Source organism: Crotalus tigris, unplaced genomic scaffold (assembly GCF_016545835.1).
Source record: "Crotalus tigris isolate CLP2741 ecotype Arizona unplaced genomic scaffold, ASM1654583v1 scf7180000024291.2576520, whole genome shotgun sequence".
In the NCBI taxonomy this organism is placed as follows: domain Eukaryota; kingdom Metazoa; phylum Chordata; class Lepidosauria; order Squamata; family Viperidae; genus Crotalus; species Crotalus tigris.
The window spans coordinates 1,099,776-1,121,003 of NW_024100464.1; the positions used below are offsets into that span (position 1 = coordinate 1,099,776).

At 37.5% G+C, this 21,228-nt stretch overlaps 1 protein-coding gene across 2 annotated transcripts in view; it reads left to right on the forward strand.

Moving 5' to 3' along the window:
- Positions 1 to 21,228, forward strand: part of KIFAP3 (kinesin associated protein 3) — a 123,979-nt gene that overhangs the window by 6,616 nt on the left and 96,135 nt on the right. For both annotated transcript variants that reach the window (XM_039323998.1, XM_039323999.1), the window contains exons 3-4: positions 10,677 to 10,831; positions 11,185 to 11,240. In XM_039323998.1, the coding sequence (XP_039179932.1) occupies positions 10,677 to 10,831; positions 11,185 to 11,240 (211 nt within the window). The remainder of the gene's footprint in view (positions 1 to 10,676; positions 10,832 to 11,184; positions 11,241 to 21,228) is intronic.

Genomic DNA, 21,228 nt, shown 5'->3' on the forward strand with positions numbered 1-21,228 from the left:
AACAGAAACTCCACGCTCTTCTATGAGGCCATAGCTCCCCCTGGCAACTGGCAGCCTCCCCTGACCATTGGCAACACAGGAGGGGCGGTGGTGACAAGAGACGACCCCCCGACATCCAGCCGGTCGTCTCTGCCATCCAGCTGGCTTCCGGGGATTCCCCCAACGCCCGTCGAGAGGGAGAGGCGGTCGCGGCGGGAGGCAGTTCCTCCGGCATCTGGCTGACTTGCTGCTGACGCCCAGCTGATTTTCAGGACTCCCCCTGCATCCAATGAGAGCGAGGGGCGGCTGAAGCAAGAGGCGGTCCCTCTGACGCCCAGCTGGTGGTAGGGACTTCCCTGGTGTCCGTGTCAATGGAGGTAGGTGGCCGCGGTGCATGGCGGCCTCACCGATTCCCAGCTGGTCCGCAAAAGTCAGGCGGCACCCCGGCATGGCATATGCACATCGGCTGGCCGCTGGCTGCTCCTTCCCTGTCCCCCACCAGTTCATGTCAAGCCCAGGGGCTTGACATACCGCTTATAAAGTTTTCGGCTAGCCGTTTCCAAAGCTAGGAACAAAGCTAGAATTCAGAAATAATCGCCCATTCAAAGCCACACACGAAATGGGGGGGGGGGAGAAAAACAAGAAAGAACGCGCAGAATTAAAAGCACTTCTCCTCCTCTCCCCACCGAGGGGGCTTTTTCCTGCATCCCACGCGCATTTTGCAAGGGAATGGGGCATCGGCGCCGGACACGTTCCACTCCGCGCGGTCCCCCAGGCAGATGTGGCAAGTGATGGGCAGCGTGAAAGACAATATAACACTCTGAACGTTCTGAGCCATTGTGACGTTTCGAATCCCGCGAGCGTGAAAGTACCAACCCACAAAGCTGCAAGCGCCACAGCAGGGATGGAAAGGGGAACCCCTCACTCTTCCAACTCTCATGCTGCTTAAGGCTTCGCGTACGGCGAGCCACTGAGGCCAATTTCCTCCGTGAGAAGAGAACGCTTTCCCTCTGCTGCCCCCCACCCGAACTCTCCTCCTCGAAAGGGGTGGGGATAAGAGACAGGAGCTCCTCAAGTGCCACAGCGGGCAGTTCTTAGGGAAATTACCTTCCTCTCTGACCGTTTTGAAATAAAATAATAAAATATACTAAGGGCAATTTGGGATTCATTTCACTTCAAATGCAAAGCTGGGAGATGTAGAGAATGATCGGAAATTTGTCATTTCTATAACTGAATTTTTTTCGAATAACCAGGAAGAAGACGATCCTAAATTGTCGAATAGAATAGAATAGAATAGAATAGAAACCAGATTACAGTAGAGTAGACTAGAATAGAATATAGACCAGAATAGAGTAGAGTAGAGTAGAGTAGAATAGAATAGACAATATGGAAGAGAGAATAGAATAGACAATATGGAATAGAGTAGAGTAGAGTAGAATAGAATAGAATAGAATAGAATAGAATAGAATAGAATAGAATAGAATAGAATAGAATAGAATAATAGAATAGAATTATGTTCAATTTGTAAAAATGAAAATGCATCCTGCATATCAGATATTTACATTACGATTCATAACAGTAGCAAAATTACAGTTATGAAGTAGCAACAAAAATAATTTTATGGTTGGGTGTCACTATAACATGAGGAACTGTATTAAAGGGTCGCGGCATTAGGAAGGTTGAGAACCACTGAACTAGAGGGAGAGAAACAAACTATAGGTAGTCCTTGACTTATGATCATTCTTTCCGTGACCATCCAAAATTACTCTCCCATGATACCCTTCATCCCCACATACCACGGCACCTGCATACTGTCCCCACACTCCTTGCCTGTGCCAGCTGCCTGTTCCTGCTTAAAGCCTTGCATGCTCCTGGGATTACAATGGCAACCCGAACTCCTGGAATTGCTGTCACTAAGCAATGCAGTCATTACATTTTATGACAGTAATCCCAGTTTCTGTTGCCATTGTAATGGAGGACTTCCTTTAGCAAGACAGAAATGCTGTTTGTCATAGATATCCTGACCTCCCTGAAATCTCCAGTTATGGCTTTAGATGGGGTCATGCTGCCAGGGAAGGAACAGGTTATGGCTTGGGGATACGGAACTGCCTTAAAAGATTACTGGAAAGCTACAACTTGTACGAATGTGGTAACCAGACTGCTGATGGCTGTTACAGAATAATTGTATAAATTATTGTAAAAATAAAGTTACTGCATTGCTTGCCAGTAGGCTTCTGGATCAATTAAGAGTGCATGGCATGACACTGAGTTATCTTATCCAAAGTAAGTCTGCCTCTCCTGCTATAGTTAGGTTAAGGTGTAGCCTCCATTTGAAATGGGGAGGCGGTCATAACATGGTTCTTGGTTGCAGCCCAGCTCCATGGGCCATACTGCATCTTGAAATATGTTTGGCTTTTTTACTTCTGATAGTTAGAAAGCTCTGAAAAGATTTCTTTTTAAGCTGGTCTCTGATGCCTTAGTGGGAAAGGAGGATGACTATACTTTATTGCTTTTTTCTGAGCTTAGTTGATTATATATCAAGACTGTTATTGAGATTCCAGTATACCACCCAAGAGTGAGATGAATAAATTAATGCACACATTCGCTTTTCCAATTCAGATGTTGTGTGCACAAATGTTTACAGGTAACATAAAAAGCCACTTTAATCTTCCCCTTACTGAATCAGATTTATGGCTTTTTCCATTACTAATAATACAAAAGAAAAAGCAATTACATTCTCCCATCTCATATTTTTTTAACTGGACTAAAAATTAATATCTAACAATCTCTCTGATCATATGTTTGCAGCTGTTTCAAGAAGTCTGTTTCAAGAAGACTGATAATCATATTAGCAGCCATATTTTGATATACGTAGTCCTTGACTTATAACCGTAATGGAGCCTCCCTTGTATATGTTTGCAGGTTGCGATGGCCATTAAGTAAAGCATCTAATTTAATGACACCCCCCCCACAGACACACTATTGCTCTCCACAAGGAATGTTAAATGAATATGTGGCTTGTTAAGTAGAGCATGGGGTAACTTGGGGTGGGGATGGCCCTTGGAGACATAGCACAGGCCAAGGCCCACCTGCTCCAGGTCTCCCAAAGCCTCCCTACCCTAAGATGCCTGGTGTTTTGCTCCCTGTCCCTCATGATTTTGTCAGGCCCCCTGCACTGCAGGGGCACTGCAGTTTGAAATAGGATTGTAAATATCTTTTGGGGGGGTTGTCATAACTTCAAGCAGTCACTAAGTGATCGGTTGTAAGTCAAGGATTACCTGTGGTTGCTTTTCTCTCAGGCCACCACCAGTGGTAGTGATGAGAATTGTGAACATTCGTGGAGGGCAAAACAAGGTTTTGAGGATGTCCGCTGTCTCTGGTTTGCCCATTTGTAATGTAGATGTCATTGTTCTGGAATTCAGACTTAGATTTAAAATCAACACTGGCAGTCCTTGTTTAGCAACAGCCTTGTTTAATGACAGTTAACAAGGCTGTTGCTAAACAAGGATTGTCAGTGTTGATTTGGCAGTCCTTGTTTAGCAACAGCCTTGTTTAATGACAGTTTGTAGTTGGCTTCCTCTGGCTGAGCTGTGCCGATGGCTGCTGTTTAACAGCTGCCAGTCCCGGGAAATCATAAAAGTCGGCAAAAAGAGCGACGATCAGTTGTTTTGCGGCTTGAAACTTTCCTCCCGGGCGAAGGGAGTGAGGTGAGCTTCTGCCTGGATAGAGGTAAATCCTCACAACTTTCCCAGTTTTTTTTTTCTGGGAGATGAAGTGAGAGCTCCCCGGAGTCTAGGTGTTTGCTCCGTTTCCTTGGATGCCTTTGTTCTCCAAAGAGAACGAAGCTAGACGCTGCCTCCACTGCTGCTATCTGATGGGAACAGTAAGTTAACTCAAAAGCAGACAGAGCGGTCAGGAAGAGAAGAATTGATGATTTTACTTTAAACCTAACTCAGTTTGAATTAACATCTACTCCTGTTACTATTCTAATTGGAGTGAAGAAATAGGGCGGAGGAATCCTCCTCCTTTGTCACTTTCTTTGTGTGAGAACTTTTACTTTCTATTTTTTACTTACTATCTTTAAACTGGAAACAAAGTTTTAACAATGTAATAGACTTAATAATAATAATAATAATAGTAAAGTTGGAAGGGACCTTGGAGGTCATCTAGTCCAACCCCCTGCTCGGGCAGGAAACCCTACACCATTTCGGACAAATGGCTGTCCAGTCTCTTCTTAAAAACTTCCAGTGTTGGAGCATTTACTGCTTCTGGAGGCAAGCTGTTCCACTGATTAATTGTTCTCACTGTCAGGAAGTTTCTCCTTAGTTCTAGGTTGCTTCTCTCCTTGATTAGTTTCCACCCGTTGCTTCTTGTCCTGCCTTCAGGTGCTTTGGAAAATAGCTTAATTCCCTTGGTTCATTTTAAAGGGGAAAAATTCTTATTCCCTTTTTTTTAAGGGGGAATTGCTTTTTCTTCTCCTTTGTTCTTATATTACTATTTTTTGAAAAAGGGAAGGGGGGGAAAACCCCTCCCCTTTTTAAAAAAAATGGCTTCAAAACGTCCTGGACTTTCTTCTCTTTCTAAAACTTCAACTGCCTTTCCAGTAACTCAGACTGTACAACAACCCAAACCTAAACCTTCTCCACCTTCGCCCCCACCTCAGGCACTTACACTTCAGGATTTACAAGATGCTTTAGATAAGACTTTGGAAAAATCACTAGAAGAAACAGCAGAGCTTCTGGCTCAAGAAAGTAATGAGCTCAGGAAAGATATTGTTTTGGCACTCCAAGGGGTAACCTGTGGAGGTTACACAGAATGAAATTATAATGTCACAATACAGAGAAATGGAGTATGCTTTGAGAATAAGGGGCCTGAAGGAAAATATTAAGGAGAATTTGAGAGAAGAAATTGCAGCAGAACTGGCCTCTATTTTGGAAACTGATCCCGAAGAAATGTTGAAAGATATAGAAAAGATTTTTAGAGTTAATTCGTGGGTTGCAAAACAGAGGAAATTACCAAGAGATGTGGTAGTCTATTTTGCGAGAAAATCACTTCGTAATGAAATTATATAGGCCTTCTATAAACAAAGATTTCAGACTGCAGCTCAGGATGTGATAGTTTTAAAGGAAATACCTTCTAAAATTCTTAGAAAAAGAAAAGACTTTGCTTTTTTGGCTGAAGAACTTAAGAAGCGACAAATTCAATTTAGATGGGACATATCTGTGGGGATAGTGGTGACTTACGCTGGTACACGATACCGTCTTAATACAGTTTCAAAAGCAAGAGATTTTTATGTTACTATTTTACAAGCAAGTCCACCACCATCTCCAAGATTAAAGAAAGATGAGAGCAAGGCAGAAGTACAGTTGTCTGTAGATTCAATGCCATCTTTGGGAGAAGAATTGTTGGTTGAAGTTATGCAACAGAATTTGCAAATAACAGAACACCCAAGGGAACAGAGAATTACACGCCCTGCTTATAAACGTAGAGAAAGACAACAACAACAACAGCAACAACAACAACAAAAGGCAGATGATGGAAGTTTACCACAGTCTATTTCGGAGCCGGTGGGAGGAGCAAGGCCAAAGAGATCATCGACTGTAAATCTAGAGGCTTTGTTCCAAAGGCTTCATCCTGCCAAGGATGGCAAAGCTTCTAACCTGGAACGTTAATGGGCTTAACTCACCACAGAAGAGAAAGAAAATCTTTCATTATTTGAAACAACACAGAAATGATATTATTTGTTTACAAGAGACTCATATTATTTCTAAAGATCAAAAATATTTGTTTAATCCCCGGTTGGGGATACATTTTATAGCTCCTGCTTTGCAGAAAAAAGGAGGAGTAGTTATCTATGTGAGAAAGGAGCTTTCACCGAAGTTAATTGATTTTGATTTACAAGGAAGATACGTTATTATTGATTTACTAATAAATGATAAGAGAACTCTTCTTGTTGGTTTATATGCTCCCAATCAACAACAAAAACATTTTTATAAGTTGATTCATCAGAAATTAACTTCTTTGGATCATAAGTCAGTTATTATGATGGGAGATTGGAATGGTGTTTTAGACTCAAGTAAAGATAAGAAGGGTCCCTTTAAAGTTTCTAACCATGCAAGACTTCCTAATTTTTTTTTTTTGACTTAAAGGATGATTTGGAACTTAGAGATATTTGGAGAGAACGGAATACTGAGGAAAGACTTTACTTTTTTTTTGGATAGACACCAATCTTATTCTAGAATTGATTTTTTCTTTGTTACTAGTGATTTCCTTTCTAGGGTGAAGAATACCAAGATATTTCCTAATAATTTCAGACCACAGTCCGGTATGGTTGGAAATTTCATTGGAAGAAAGAACTAGAAGGTCTTGGAGGTTGAATGAGAATTTATTTAGATATGAAGAGAATATACAGCGATGTAAAGTTTATTTAAAGGAATTTTTTGCTTGGAATATGAATAAGGGTACTCCGATGCCAATGGTATGGTATTCTTGTAAAGCATATATGAGAGGGGTTTTGATTTCTATGAACAATGCTCACAGATGTAAACAGACCCAGAAACGTAAAGATCCTGAAGATGAGATTAAATGTAAGGAAAAGATTTTAATATCAAATCCAATGGACAATAAGTTAAAAGTTTCTATTACTTTGCTGAAGGAGCAATTTAATATGTTATTAGCAGATCAAATGGCAACTAATTTGAGGTATGTGAGACATAATACATTTTGTAATGCAAATAAACCTGGTAGATGGTTGGCTTATCAATTACGTAAGAAACAGAAATCGAGGATTATAGATAAAATAATTTATAAAGGTAAAGAAGTCTACCAACAAAATTTGATTAAAAAGTCTTTTTTAGATTTTTATTCTAAATTATATGCTAGTGAAAGTATACGAACTTCAGATATAGAAAAATATTTACAGGGAGCACATTTTCCTAGACTTACGAGTGATCAATGTGATGGGATTAATGGTTTAATTACTTCTGAAGAGATTATTTTTGCAATTAAACAACTGAAGGTTGGTAAGACTCCAGGTACTGATGGGTTAACAGTGATTTATTACAAGATGTTATCTGAAGAAATGATAGAACCATTAAAGGTACTTTTTAATGATATTTTATCTGGAGCAGAATTACCTCCATCTTGGAGAAGGGCCTTCATATCATTAATTCCAAAGGATGACCAGGATCTGTCCCAACCTAGAAATTACAGGCCTATATCTCTTTTAAATACAGATTATAAGATTTTTGCAAAGATACTGACAAATAGATTAATGCAGGTTTTGAAACAATTGATTCATACTGACCAATCTGGATTTATAATGGGGAGATATATGAAAAACAATGTAAGACAAATTGTTAATTTAATAGAGTATTTGGATAAGAACAACCAAATCCCTGCTGCTTTAATATTTATAGATGCTGAGAAAGCTTTTGATCAATTAGATTGGAATTTTCTATTGAAAGTTATAGAGGAAATGAATTTTGGGGATAAATTCTTGTCTGGTCTCAAGGCCATTTATCAACAACAATCGGCACAAATTATAGTTAATGGGGGATTAACAGACGTATTTAAAATAGGAAAAGGTACAAGACAGAGTTGTCCTTTATCCCCCTTGCTATTTGTATTAACAATGGAGATTTTACTTATTAAAATTCGAGACTCATCTAGATTAAAAGGAATAAAAATAAGTAAGATTGATTATAGACTGAGAGTTTTTGCTGATGATTTGGTTGTGACATTATCCCATCCAACAGATTCGGTCAAAGATTTGGTTGAAATTTTAGCACAGTATGGACAGGTCTCTGGTTTTAAGGTAAATAAGAATAAAACTAAAATATTATTGAAAAATATGTCTAGGAAGGGAAAAGATTTTATAGCTGAAACAACCGGTTATGAAATAGTTAATAAGGTTAAGTATTTAGGAGTTTATATTACAACATCTAATGGAAAATTGTATAAGAATAATTATGAACGCTTATGGGTTAAAGTTCAAAAAGATTTAAATGATTGGCAAAAGCTACAACTATCGTTATTGGGGAGAATTTCAGTAGTGAAGATGAATGTTCTACCAAAGTTTCTTTTTTTGTTTCAGATGATACCCATTTTAAAGAAGGATGCTAATTTGGATGAGTGGCAGAAGGGTATTAATAAATTTATTTGGGGCGGGAAGAAATCAAGGGTAAAGTTTAAGATTTTACAAGATGCTCGAGAAAGAGGTGGACTTAAAGCACCAAATTTGAAATTATATTATGATGCGGCCACTTTAACTTTAGTAAGTGAGTGGCTTAATTTAACAAATAGAGATATTCTTGTTCTTGAAGGGTGGGATTTATTTTATGGTTGGCATGCATATTTAATTTTTGATAAAGTAGATTCGGTCTTTAAGTCACATATTTTAAGATATGCTTTACTTCGAGTTTGGAAAAATATTATTACAAGTTAAATTATAAAATACCTATTTGGGGGATCCCTGGACAAGCAATCCAGGAGGTTTCTAAGGGGGTGAATTTTGACAACATTTTGTGTAAAGAGTTACTTATTTGGTCGGGCACTGATTGGCAATTAAAGTCTTCTGATGTGTTAAGGCAAGAAAACATTTTACAATCGTGGTTTCAATATTTGCAAATCATGCAGAGATGGACTTTGGATAAGAAAGTGGGAATTACTTTAGTAGATGAAAATTTGGTAATTCAGATCAAGGATCAGAAATGTGCCCATATTAAAAGAATTTATAATGAGTTAATAAAATTGGATTCAGAAACAGAGTTAGTCAAAGATTGTATGATTAAACGGGCCCAGAATATTCAAGAACTGATCTCGTTGGACCTATGGGAGGTAATTTGGACTAGAAATGTTAAATTTACGCAGGCCCAGAATTTGAGGGAAAATTTTTATAAAATGTTTTATAGATGGCATCTGGATCCTAAAAAGCTGTCCTGTATGTACCCGAACCTGCAACCTAAATGTTGGAGATGTGGTTGCTTGGATGCAACCTATTTTCATGTTTGGTGGACTTGTAAAGTTATTAAAGCCTTCTGGATTATGATTTGGTGGAACATTCAAAAGGTTTTTAAAAGGAAGATTAAGTTTACTCCCCAACTGTTTCTTTTGGGAATTTTTGTGGATTTTAATGTTAAAGAAACTATTTTAATGTTGAATTTAATAACAGCAGCAAGATTACTGGTGGGTCAATATTGGAAGAAGGATACTCTGCCTTCTTTAGAAGAATGGGTATTTAAGGTTTCTAATTTAGCAGAAATGGCTAAAATTTCTGCTTATTTAAAGGACCATTCACAAGAGAGATATTTTAACGTATGGAGAAGATGGATAGAATATGTTCAGAAGAAATATGGAACTACAAAGTTTCACTTATTCTATGAGTAGTGATTTTGTTTATAAACTTATGATGTTAAAGTTTGAAGAGAGTTAAGGGTTTTTATGATTTTGTTCATTGTATAATTAGTAAACTTAAATAGATTATGTTTAATATGTTTGCATAATCCTGTATTTTGCTCTGGGAAGTCAGGGGGGAGGGGGTGGGGGGAGGGGGGTGGATGGGTTGAAGTTTAAGTAGTTCAGATAAAGTAGAAATAGTCTTATTGTATATAATATTAATGTTTTAATTTTGAGAGAGGAACTGCTCGGGCATTTCCCCTGGACCGCATCAAGAGGGAGAAGAAGAAGGTGAGAAGTAAGTAGGAAGGTGGAGGTGAAGGAGGAGAGGGGTTGAGTGAAGAAAAGAGGGAAAGAAGCAAGTTGGTTTGAGGTGGGATGCGGTTTGGGGGGAAATGGGCGGGCAAGACCGAATGTGGTGTGTATCAATTTGTTTTATTTTTTATCTGAAGTATTTGTAAGATTGTTATGTATTCTAAAATTGAAAATAAAAATTTTTACAAAAAGAAAAAATGATAGTTTGTAGTTATGATAATGAAAAAGTAACTTTACAACCAATCCTCACATTTATGACCTTTGCAGGTTTAAAGCAGAAAAGCTGAAGTAAGATCATAATCACAGTCACAGTTTCATTTAGCAACTAGTTTGCTTAACTAGTTGCCAGTCCCAATTATGGTCACTAAATGAGGAATAGCTTTAGTTTTAGCTCAGTGGCCATACATGAAATTGGGGATAACAGACTATTGTTTCCTGATATATTTGATACTTTTTATTGTTTCTGCCATATTTGTTCTATGGTGGTTTTCAGTGTGGGCTTTTTCTAGTGCAGTGGAGATTAAATACAAATGTTATATGCTAGTTAACAGATTTGAATGAAGTTTGGGGCTTATGAGTGAAAGTTTTTGCTTTAAATAAAAGAAGGAAACCAAATTGCCATAAATTGGTCAACAAAATTAGCAATAGGACTTAGACTTATATATCACTTCAGAGTGCTTTATAACCCTCTCTAAGCGGTTTACAGAGTCAGCATACTACCCCCAACAATCTGGGTCCTAATTTCACCAACCTCAGAAGGATGGAAGGCTGAGTCAACCTTGTGGCTATCAGGATCAAACCACAGGCTGTGGGCAGAATTTTCCTACAATACTGCATTCTACTACATCACCACAGCTCTTGATAAGGTTGAAATTGTAAAATAATTTATATTTCAAGACTTTTAGTTTTATACATTTAAAACTAAATGTTGAAGATAGAATTTCTGTGCAAACTGAAAATAAAAGCTTCTATGCTTGATTTTACAGCATTCGGTTGAAAAGTCTTAATACAAATACAGACATTTCTTCCTTGGCTCGGAAGGTGGTAGAGGAATGCAAACTTATTCATCCCTCGAAAATGGCTGAGGTGGAACAATTACTCTATTACCTGCAAAATCGCAGAGACACCTCATCTGCCAAAGGTGAGCAAAACAAGTTCAGATGAGAAACAAATTGTATGTGGTATGAGCACTTTTTCCTTTGAGAATATTGAGAGGAAAGGGGCAGTAGTGTTGGCAACTGCTTTTTCAATCAGAATAGTTGGTAGATTTATGGAAAAACAATTATCATTTGTGTATTGAAATGAAATTTTGCACTATTGGTTTCAATTGATTGATTGATTGATTGTGGAAAATTATGCTTAAACATTTAGGGTATATGCCTGTAGAAATGCCGATTTCACATTTAATCAATTTCACCCATTCTAATTACCCTTTTTTCCTAAACATGACAAAAGTAAGTATTTAAGTCATTATTCTGCATTGTCTTTCCACAGAAAAGAAAGAAAAATCCAATAAACCTAAAGATCCACCACCATTTGAAGGGATGGAAGTAGGTACAATTGAATCCAATTAAACTTTAGTGTTTTTACTAAAATTCGTATTTTATACAAAAATACAGAAATTATTAAAGATGAATCTGTTTTAAATTGACGCATCTTATATGTCTTGTTCAGTTGTGTATTATTTAAAATATAAATTATTATATTTTAAAACTTTTAAAATTTAATTTAGTTAATTTATTTAATCCACTAATTTTTTGGTTTTCTCTGTTCCTTCTTTCTAATAATTATGAAACAAAATAACTATTGAAGTTACTATTATAGTTCTCTATTTTACTGTAATACCGGGGCTTAGACTGTATTTGAATTTATATACTACTAAAACTTAAAACCTTCAATTCCACCATAGGATAACAGGAATCATTATTCCTATGGGATTGACATTTTAATGATCTTCAGATCAGTTGTATAGGCAAAGTTGTGGCCACTTCAATGCCACCACATTGCCGTCACATGATCAAGATTTCTGACACTCGCTGCTAGCTTTCCCAAGCAAAGTCAATGAGAAAGTTGGCAGGAAATCAGAAATCACTCCGGTTCTCACTGCTTCTTTGCTCATCTGTTTATCTCTTTGGGGTAAGGAAATGTTTCTGAAAGAATGAGCCAATGGTATTAGCTATAATTTATAGGTCTACACAGTACTTCAGTTTTAAAGGGAAGAAGGTGGTATGGAGCATCCCTAGAATTCTAATGAAGAGCTTGCTGGCAACTCCTTAAAGTAGCTACTTAATTTTCTTAATTCACATGATTGCATTCTGCAATCACAATGCAATCCTGGGAAAGGCATGTTTGGTTTCAGATTTGCTGGCAGATGCTGTGTGCACATCTGCATGCCCTTCAAGTCTTCTTTTTTCTATGATTCTGGAACATAGTAATTTGTTATCATTTTTTGTTGCTTGTATGTTAACTGACAAAGAAGCAGGTCCATTCCAAAAATAAAAACCATTGGAAACAATGTGTTGTCTGGGTTCATTTTTTACTTAATAATACATATTAAAATTACTCTGTATCTTCTTTTTCTTTGTTCTTCAATGTTGCTCTGTCAATTTCTACACATTCTGGCATTTTCTTAATCTCTTCTTCAAGAAATGTTTATTTACTTTTTAAACACTAAACAAATGCAATTCTTTCTGCTATTAATACATATAACATACATACAACATTAAATATATGCTTCTTCATCATATTTTTCTAGTATTATATCTATTAACAATAGTTCTAGATTACAACATCTTTTCTATCCAGTTCATATCTCAATTTTATTTGCAGTTACTCACCTTATTAAGCCAATACCCTGTTTTCCCAACTCTTATTTCAATTTTGTTTTCCCTTCAGTATTCAAAATATATTTATAAATTATGATTTTCTCAACAGTAATTACATTAAGGTGAGTAAAAGCTTCCCTTATTGAGAACTATCCTGTTATTTTCATGTTTCCCATCTCATAGAAAAGATAAGATAAGATAACCTTTATTGTTATTTTTTTTACTGTGGGCACAACGGCACACATCAAAAATGAAATTTAGTTGCCCGTTCTCAAAGTGAAACACATACATGACGCACACCTAAACATACTATGAACAACATATTGTATAGGTAGTCCTCAACTTACGACCTCAATTAAGCCCAATTTTTTTGTTGCTAAGCAAGATAGTTAAATGAATTTTGCCTCATTTTATGACCTTTCTTGCCACAGTTGTTAAATGAATAACTGTAGTTGTTAAGTCAATAACATGGTTGTTACATGAATCTGGCTTCCCCATTGACTTTGCTGTCAGAAGGTCACAAAAGGGGATCATATGACCCCGTGACATACAACAGTCATAAATATGAATCAGTCGCCAAATATCTGAATTTTGATCATGTGATCATGGGGATGCTGCAATGGTTGTGTGAAAAATAGTCATAAATCCCCTTTTTCAGTACCGTTGCAATTTTGAACAGGCACTAAATGAACTATTGTAAGTCGAGGACTACCTGTATTCATATAGAAGTTTTATGAGATTTTTTTAATTTTGAGATTAAGAAAATTTTAATCAATTCCCTTTATTACAAAACATACTCAATTTTTTAACTACTATCCACTAAATGCCATGATAAAACTAGTGCCTGTACACGGATCAGTCGTCCTGGTCCCTTTGCAGAGAAACAGCCCCAAAGCATGATGTTGCCACCCCCATGCTTCACAGTAGGTATAGTGTTCTTTGGATGCAACTCAGCATTCTCTCTCCTCCAAACACAACGAGTTGTGTTTCTACCAAGCAGTTCTACTTTGGTTTCATCTGATCATAGGACATTCTCCCAATCCTCTTCTGGATCATCCAAATGCTCTCTAGCAAACTTCAGACGGGCCCGGACATGTACTGGCTTAAGCAGGGGGACACGTCTGGCACTGCAGGATCTGAGTCCCTGGCGGCGTCGTGTGTTACTGATGGTTGCGTTTGTTACGTTGGTCCCAGCTCTCTGCAGGTCATTCACTAGGTCCCCCCGTGTGGTTCTGGGATTTTTGCTCACCGTTCTTGTGATCATGTTGACCCCACGGGGTGAGATCTTGCGTGGAGCCGCAGATCGAGGGAAATTATCAGTGGTCTTGTATGTCTTCCATTTTCTAATTATTGCTCCCACAGTTGATTTCTTCACACCAAGCTGCTTGCCTATTGCAGATTCAGTCTTCCCAGCCTGGTGCAGGTCTACAATTTTGTTTCTGGTGTCCTTCGACAGCTCTTTGGTCTTCACCATAGTGGAGTTTGGAGTGTGACTGTTTGAGGTTGTGGACAGGTGTCTTTTATACTGATAACAAGTTCAAACAGGTGCCATTAATACAGGTAATGAGTGGAGGACAGAGGAGCCTCTTAAAGAAGAAGTTACAGGTCTGTGAGAGCCAGAAATCTTGCTTGTTTGTAGGTGACCACATACTTATTTTCCACCATAATTTGCAAATAAATTCTTTCCAAATCAGACAATGTGATTGTCTGGATTTGTTTTCTTATTTTGTCTCTCATAGTTGAGGTCTACCTATGATGACAATTACAGGCCTCTCTCATCTTTTTAAGAGGGAGAACTTGCACAATTGGTGGCTGACTAAATACTTTTTTGCCACACTGTATGTATAGACCCCATTCCTACATGTACATAGCAAATAAATATTAAATACTGTCCATCTTGAATATATAACGGAAGGAGGAACCTTGAGAATTCACAAGGTTAATGCTGTATGGAATGAAACTATGGCTGAATCTGGATGTTCCGCTACGGATACCACAAAGCCTCCTCCCAGAAGGTAACAAGGAAAACAGGTCATGAAGAGGATGTGTAGTGTCCCAGATAATCTTATGGACTCTGCTCAAATAACGCTTCTGTGCTATGTCCTGGATGGGAGGGAGGGAACTGCCAATGATCTTTTCGGCCATTCTCACCACTCTGCACCGCCTTTTTGTCTGAAGCAGTGATGCTTCCAAACCAAACTGTGATGCTGTATGACAAGATGCTCTCGATCATCCCCCTGTAGAAAGTGGTCAGGACAGGGGAAGGAAGATGTGTTTTTCTCATGCGACACAAAAAATGCAGGTGCTGCTGTGCCCGCTTCACCAGTTTCTCACTGTTGAGTGACCAAGTCAGCCTACTCGTTAGCTGCAGACCCAGGAATTTGACGCTGGTAACCATCTCCACAGGTGAATCATTAATGCACAGAGAAGTGTGGCTGTGCCTGCCTTTTCTGAAATCAACAATGATCTCTTTGGTTTTTCCGGTATTTAAAACTAGGCTGTTTTCCTTACACCAGTTCACCAACCCCTCAACCTCCTTGAGGTAAGCTTCTACCTTGTCATCCTGAATAAGGCCCACTACTGTTGTATCATCTGCGAACTTCACAATATGGTTGGTGGCAAACCTAGCACAATAGTCATGAGTCAACAGGGTGAACAGCAGCGGATTTAAGACGCAGCCCTGAGGAGAACCTGTGCTCAAGAAAATGGTATTAGAGGTATTTGTTCCAACTCGCACATATTGGGGCCTGTTGGTAAGAAAATCAAGAATCCAGTTGCACAAAGGAGTGTTTAAGCCTAAAAGGCCCAGTTTGTCTACTAGATGCTGGGGAATGATTGTGTTAAACGCCGAACTGAAGTCAACAAACAGCAAACGCATATGAGTATTTCTTTTCTCTAAGTGCTTCAGGCTCAGATGGAGAACGGAAGAAATAGCATCCTCTGTAGAGCGATTTGGTCGGTAGGCAAATTGAAGCGGGTCAAATGCTGGCGGGAAGCTAGATACAATAGTGTCCTTTATCAGCTTCTCAAAGCATTTCATGATGATGGATGTCAGTGCAACTGGACAGTAATCATTGAGGCCTGTAATTGTGGATTTTTTTGGCACTGGCAAGATACTGGCCATCTTAAAACATGATGGGACCACTGCCTGCTGCAATGAGAGGTTGAAAATATCTGTGAGAACACAAGCCAGTTCCTCTGCGCATTCCCTGAGGATGTTATCTGAGCCTGCTGCTTTCCAAATGTTAACTGTCTGCAGTGTTTTCTGGACAGAGGTGATATCAAAGCTTGGCACTTGCTAAAGATATCGTTTTTAATCTTGGATGGAGACCAGAAGAAGTTGGGAATGAGATAGAAAAAATCTTCAGAGTCAACTCACGGGTGGCCAGACAGAGAAATTTACCAAGAGATGTGGTTATTTACTTTTCCAGAAGATCTATTCGTAATGAAATTATACAGTCTTTTTATAAAAAGAGGTTTCAAATTGCAGCTCAAGATGTGATAATTTTAAAAGAAATACCTCCAAAAATTTTAAGAGGTAGAAAAGATTTTACTTTTCTGTCTGATGAGTTAAAACGTCGTCAAATCCAGTTCAGATGGGAGATTCCAAGAGGAATATGAATTATGATGGAATAGATCACAGATTAACTGCAGTTTTAAGGGCAAGAGATTTTTATCACTCTATTCTAAAGGCAAGACCGTCTTCACCTCCACAAACAAGGATAATTGAAGAGCCCATTATGGCAGGAGCTTCCTCATTGATGGTCATGGAACAAGCGGTGTTGCCTGTACAGAATCTTGAGATAAAAGATCAAAGGATGACACGAGCTGCCCATAAACGTAAAGAAAAAGAGCAGCAGCAGAAGAGTGGTGATAAAGTAGAAGGAATGGTTACTACAGAGCCTGTGGGAGGGGCAAGACCTAAAAGATCTTCGACAGTTGATCTTCAGGCTATGCTTCAAAGGCTTCAGGCCGGTGTAGATGGCCAAGTTCCTGACCTGGAATGTTAATGGCTTAAATTCACCTCAGAAACGGAGAAAAGTCTTCTACTATTTGAAACAACATAATAATGACTTGATATGTTTGCAAGAGACTCATATAACTTCAAAGAACTCAAAATATTTGACAAATTCTCGTTTGGGATCACATTTTATAGCTCCAGCTCCAGGGAAAAAAGGGGGTGTTGTAATTTATGTGAAGAAAAATTTATCGGCTAAATTAATTGAGGCTGATCTTGAAGGAAGATATGTCTTTGTGGGACTACTGTTACAAGGCAAGAAAGTTCTTATTGTTGGATTATATGCCCCTAATCAACAACAGAAGCAATTTTATAAGCTTTTGCATGGGAAGATATCCCAGTTGGATTATAAATCCGTAATTTTGATGGGTGACTGGAATGGAGTTTTGGATATAACTATAGATAAAAAGAGCTTTTCAAAAAATTTTACTCAAACTAAATTACCCAAAACTTTTTTTGATTTGAAAGAAGAGTTGGAACTTATTGACATTTGGCGAGAAAGGAACACAAGTGATAGAGATTTTACCTTCTATTCGGATAGACATCAGTCATTTTCAAGGATTGACTTCTTTTTGATTACTAGTGATTTTCTTTCTAGGGTGAGAAAGGTAAAAATCTTTCCCAGGACTCTTTCAGACCATAGTCCTGTGTGGATGGAGCTATACTTGGAAGATGGGAACAGAAGGCCTTGGAGACTGAATGAGAATTTGTTTACCTGGGGAGAGTTTGTACAAAAATGTAAAGAGTATTTAAAGGAGTTTTTTGCTTTAAATATGAATAAGGGTACATCGATGCCCATGGTCTGGGACGCCAGTAAGGCGTATATGACGGGAATTTTAATTCATTTAAATAAAGTTTCTAGGGATAAAAGGATACAAAGACGTAGAGAAATAGAAGATGAGATTAAAATAAAAGAAGAAGGGCTTGTTCTTAATCCAACTGATAATAACTTAAAGGTTTCTATAAAGATGCTTAGGGAACAATTTAATATGTTGATGGCAGATCAGGTGGCTACCAATTTGCGTTATATGAGACATAATACTTTTTGTAATGCGAATAAGCCTGGGAGGTGGTTGGCTTATCAGTTACGAAAGAAACAGAAGGCTAGGATTATAGAGAAAGTAAAATATAAAGGTACTGAAGTTTTTCAGCAAAATTTGATTAAAAAGAGTTTTTTAGATTTTTACACAAAACTATACTCAAGTGATAATATAAAGGGAATGGATATAGATAAATATTTACAATCAGTACATTTTCCTAAACTTTCTGAGGTATAGCAAAATGGGATGAATTGTTTAATTACTGTGGAGGAAATTGGCTTAGCTATCAAGCAGTTAAAGGTGGGAAAGTCTCCAGGAACAGATGGATTGACGTTGACGTATTATAAAAATTTAATGAAGAAATGTTGGAGCCATTAAAGGAGCTTTTTAATAGTATCTTGCTGGGAGCACAAGTTCCTCCTTCTTGGAAAAGAGCATTTGTATCATTGATTCCAAAGGAGGATCAAAATCTTACAGAGCCTAAGAATTATAGGCCGATATCATTATTAAATGTAGATTACAAGATTTTTACAAAAATTTTGGCAAATAAATTAATGCAGGTTATGAAAAATTTGATTCATAGTGATCAATCAGGATTCATAACAGGGTGATACATGAAATATAATGTTAGACAAATTATTAACTTGAGTATTTGGATAAGAACAATCAGATTCCTGTGGCTTTTATATTTTTGGATGCTGAAAAAGCCTTTGATCAATTAGATTGGCAATTCTTATTCTCACTGGTAGAGAAAATGAATTTTGGGGATAATTTTTTACATGCACTTAAAGCTATATATCAGCAACAATCTGCTCAAATTGTTGTTAATGGGGGATTGACTGAGACTTTTAATATTGAAAAAGGGACAAGACAAGGATGCCCATTATCTCCATTATTATTTGTTTTGACATTGGAGATTTTGTTGATCCAGATTCGAGAATCAATGGTAATCAAGGGCATAAAGATAGGAAAAAATGAGTATAAATTACGGGCTTTTGCGGATGATTTGGTTTTGATTTTGGAACAACCGGTTAGAGCGGTTGATTGTCTATTAGAACTTATAATACAGTATGGAAAAGTTTCTGGTTTTAAAGTCAATAACCATAAGACTAAGATATTATCTAAGAATATGTTAGCCAATGACAAGGAAAGTTTGGTTAAAGCCACAGGTTTTCAGATGGTGAAAAAGGTTAAATATCTGGGAGTATATTTAACTGCCTCAAATGGAAAATTGTATAAAAATAATTATGAATTACTATGGGCAAAAGTGCAAAAGGATTTAAATGACTGGAAAAAACTGCAATTGTCATTGTTGGGGAGAATTTCAGCTGTAAAAATGAATGTTCTACCAAAGTTTCTTTTCTTGTTTCAGATGATACCTATTTTTAAAAAAAATGTAAATTTGGTGGAATGGCAGAAGGGTATCAATAAATTCATTTGGGCTGGGAAAAAACCAAGGGTTAAGTTTAAGATTTTGCAAGATGCCCGAGAAAGAGGAGGACTTAAAGCATCTAACTTGAAATTATATTATGATGCAGCCGCCTTAACTTGGATAAGTGATTGGTTTAATTTAACAAATAAGGATATTCTTGTTCTTGAAGGGTGGGATTTAATGTATGGCTGGCATGCATATTTAATTTTTAATAAGAAAGTGGACCGGGCTTTCAAATCACATATTTTGAGGAGTGCCTTACTTCGAGTTTGGAAAAAGTATTATTATAGGTTAAACTATAAAATACCTATCTGGGGGATTCCTAGACATGCAATTGAGGGGATTTCTAAGGGGATGAATTTTGATAAAATTTCGTATAAAGAATTATTAACTTGGTCAGGTTCGGATTGGCATTTAAAATCTCTAGATGTATTAAGGCAAGAAAACATTCTACAGTCATGGTTTCAATATTTACAAATAGTGGACAGGTGGACTGTAGATAAAAAAGAAGGAATAACACTAGAAGATGGAAATCTGGTTATTCAGATTAAAGACCAGAGTCAGGCCCATATAAACAGAATTTACAATGCTTTAATAGAATTAGACTCTGAAACAGAATTGGTTAAAGACTCTATGATTAAATGGGCTCAGAATATCCAGGATCCGATCCCATTGAACTTATGGGAGACAATTTGGATTAGAAATGTTAGATTTACACAAGCTCAAAATTTGAGGGAAAATTTTTATAAAATGTTTTACAGATGGCATTTAGATCCTAAAAAATTATCTTGTATGTATCCAAATTTACAACCCAAATGTTAGAGATGTGGTAATACAGATGCGAGATATTTTCATGTTTGGTGGAATTGTAAAAAGGTAAAGGCTTTTTGGATTATGATTTGGTGGAACATTCAAAAGATTTTTAAAAGAAAGATAAAGTTCACCCCTCAATTATTCTTATTGGGTATCTTTGTGGATTTAAATGACAAAGAAACTACTTTAATGTTGAATTTATTAACTGCAGCAAGATTATTAGTAGGCTCGTATTGGAAGAAGGACTCGTTGCCTCCTTTAGAAGAATGGATATTTAAAGTTTCTAACTTTGCAGAAATGGCAAAAATTTCTGCTTATTTGAAGGATCATACACAAGAAAGATATATTATTGTATGGAGAAGATGGATAGATTATATTCAGAAAAAATATGGGACTATAAAGTTTCATTTATTTTATGAGTAAATTTTATAGTAACTGTTGTAGAGATTTGTTTATATGACTTAATTTAAGGGGAGTTAAAGGTTAAGTATGATGTTTTTTTTCTCTTTTATTTTCTTTTTTCCTTTTTTTTCTTTTTTCTTTTTCATTATTGTTAACTTTCTTAATAATAACCCTGTATTCTGCTCTGGGAAGCGAGGGGGGGAGGGTTGAGGGTGGGTGGGTGGGTGGGTAATGATAATATAGACATGGTAAACGCTTGGGCATTTCCCCTATGCTGCGTTCATGTGTGTGAGAGGGATGAGAGGGGAGGAAGGAGTAGGGAGGAAGTAGGATGGTTAGAGGAGAAGGGGCGGGGAATAGAGTAGGAGGGGAGGAGAGAAAGAGGAGGGAAGTGGGGAAGGATTAGAGAGGGTGGACGCAGCCTGGGGGGAATGGGCACGCGGTACCAATGGTTAGGAATTTAATTGTATTTTGTATGAATAAATGGAAAATAAAAACTTTTTTAATAAAAAAAACCTTGGCACTTGCTCATCAGGATGGGACACAGCTTTCCTGCAGGAGTGCTATTTGATGCCTCAAATCTACCAAAAAATGCACTCAGTTTGTTTAGGAAGTCTGTGTCATCCTTGCATCTTGATGGAGCCACCTTGTAATCTGTAATGGCCTGGATCCCTGGCAACATTCGCCTGGTGTTTGTTGGGTCCTGAAAAAAAGTTCTGAATTTTCTGGCAATGGGCTTGCTTTGCACCTTTTATGGCACTTTTCAGATTTGCTGTTGCCGTTCTAAGTGCCAGCATGTCACCAGATTTAAAAGCCACATTCCGTGCTTTCAGCATCTTGTGGACCTCATAAGTCAGCCACCATTTTTCATTCGCCCTCACAACAATGCTTTTCAGGACACAGACATTTTCTATGCACTTTTAGATATATGCAGACACTGTGGTGGCATACTCCTCAACATTTGTATGTTGGTTATCAGTAGCTGCTTCCTTAAACATGCCTCAATCT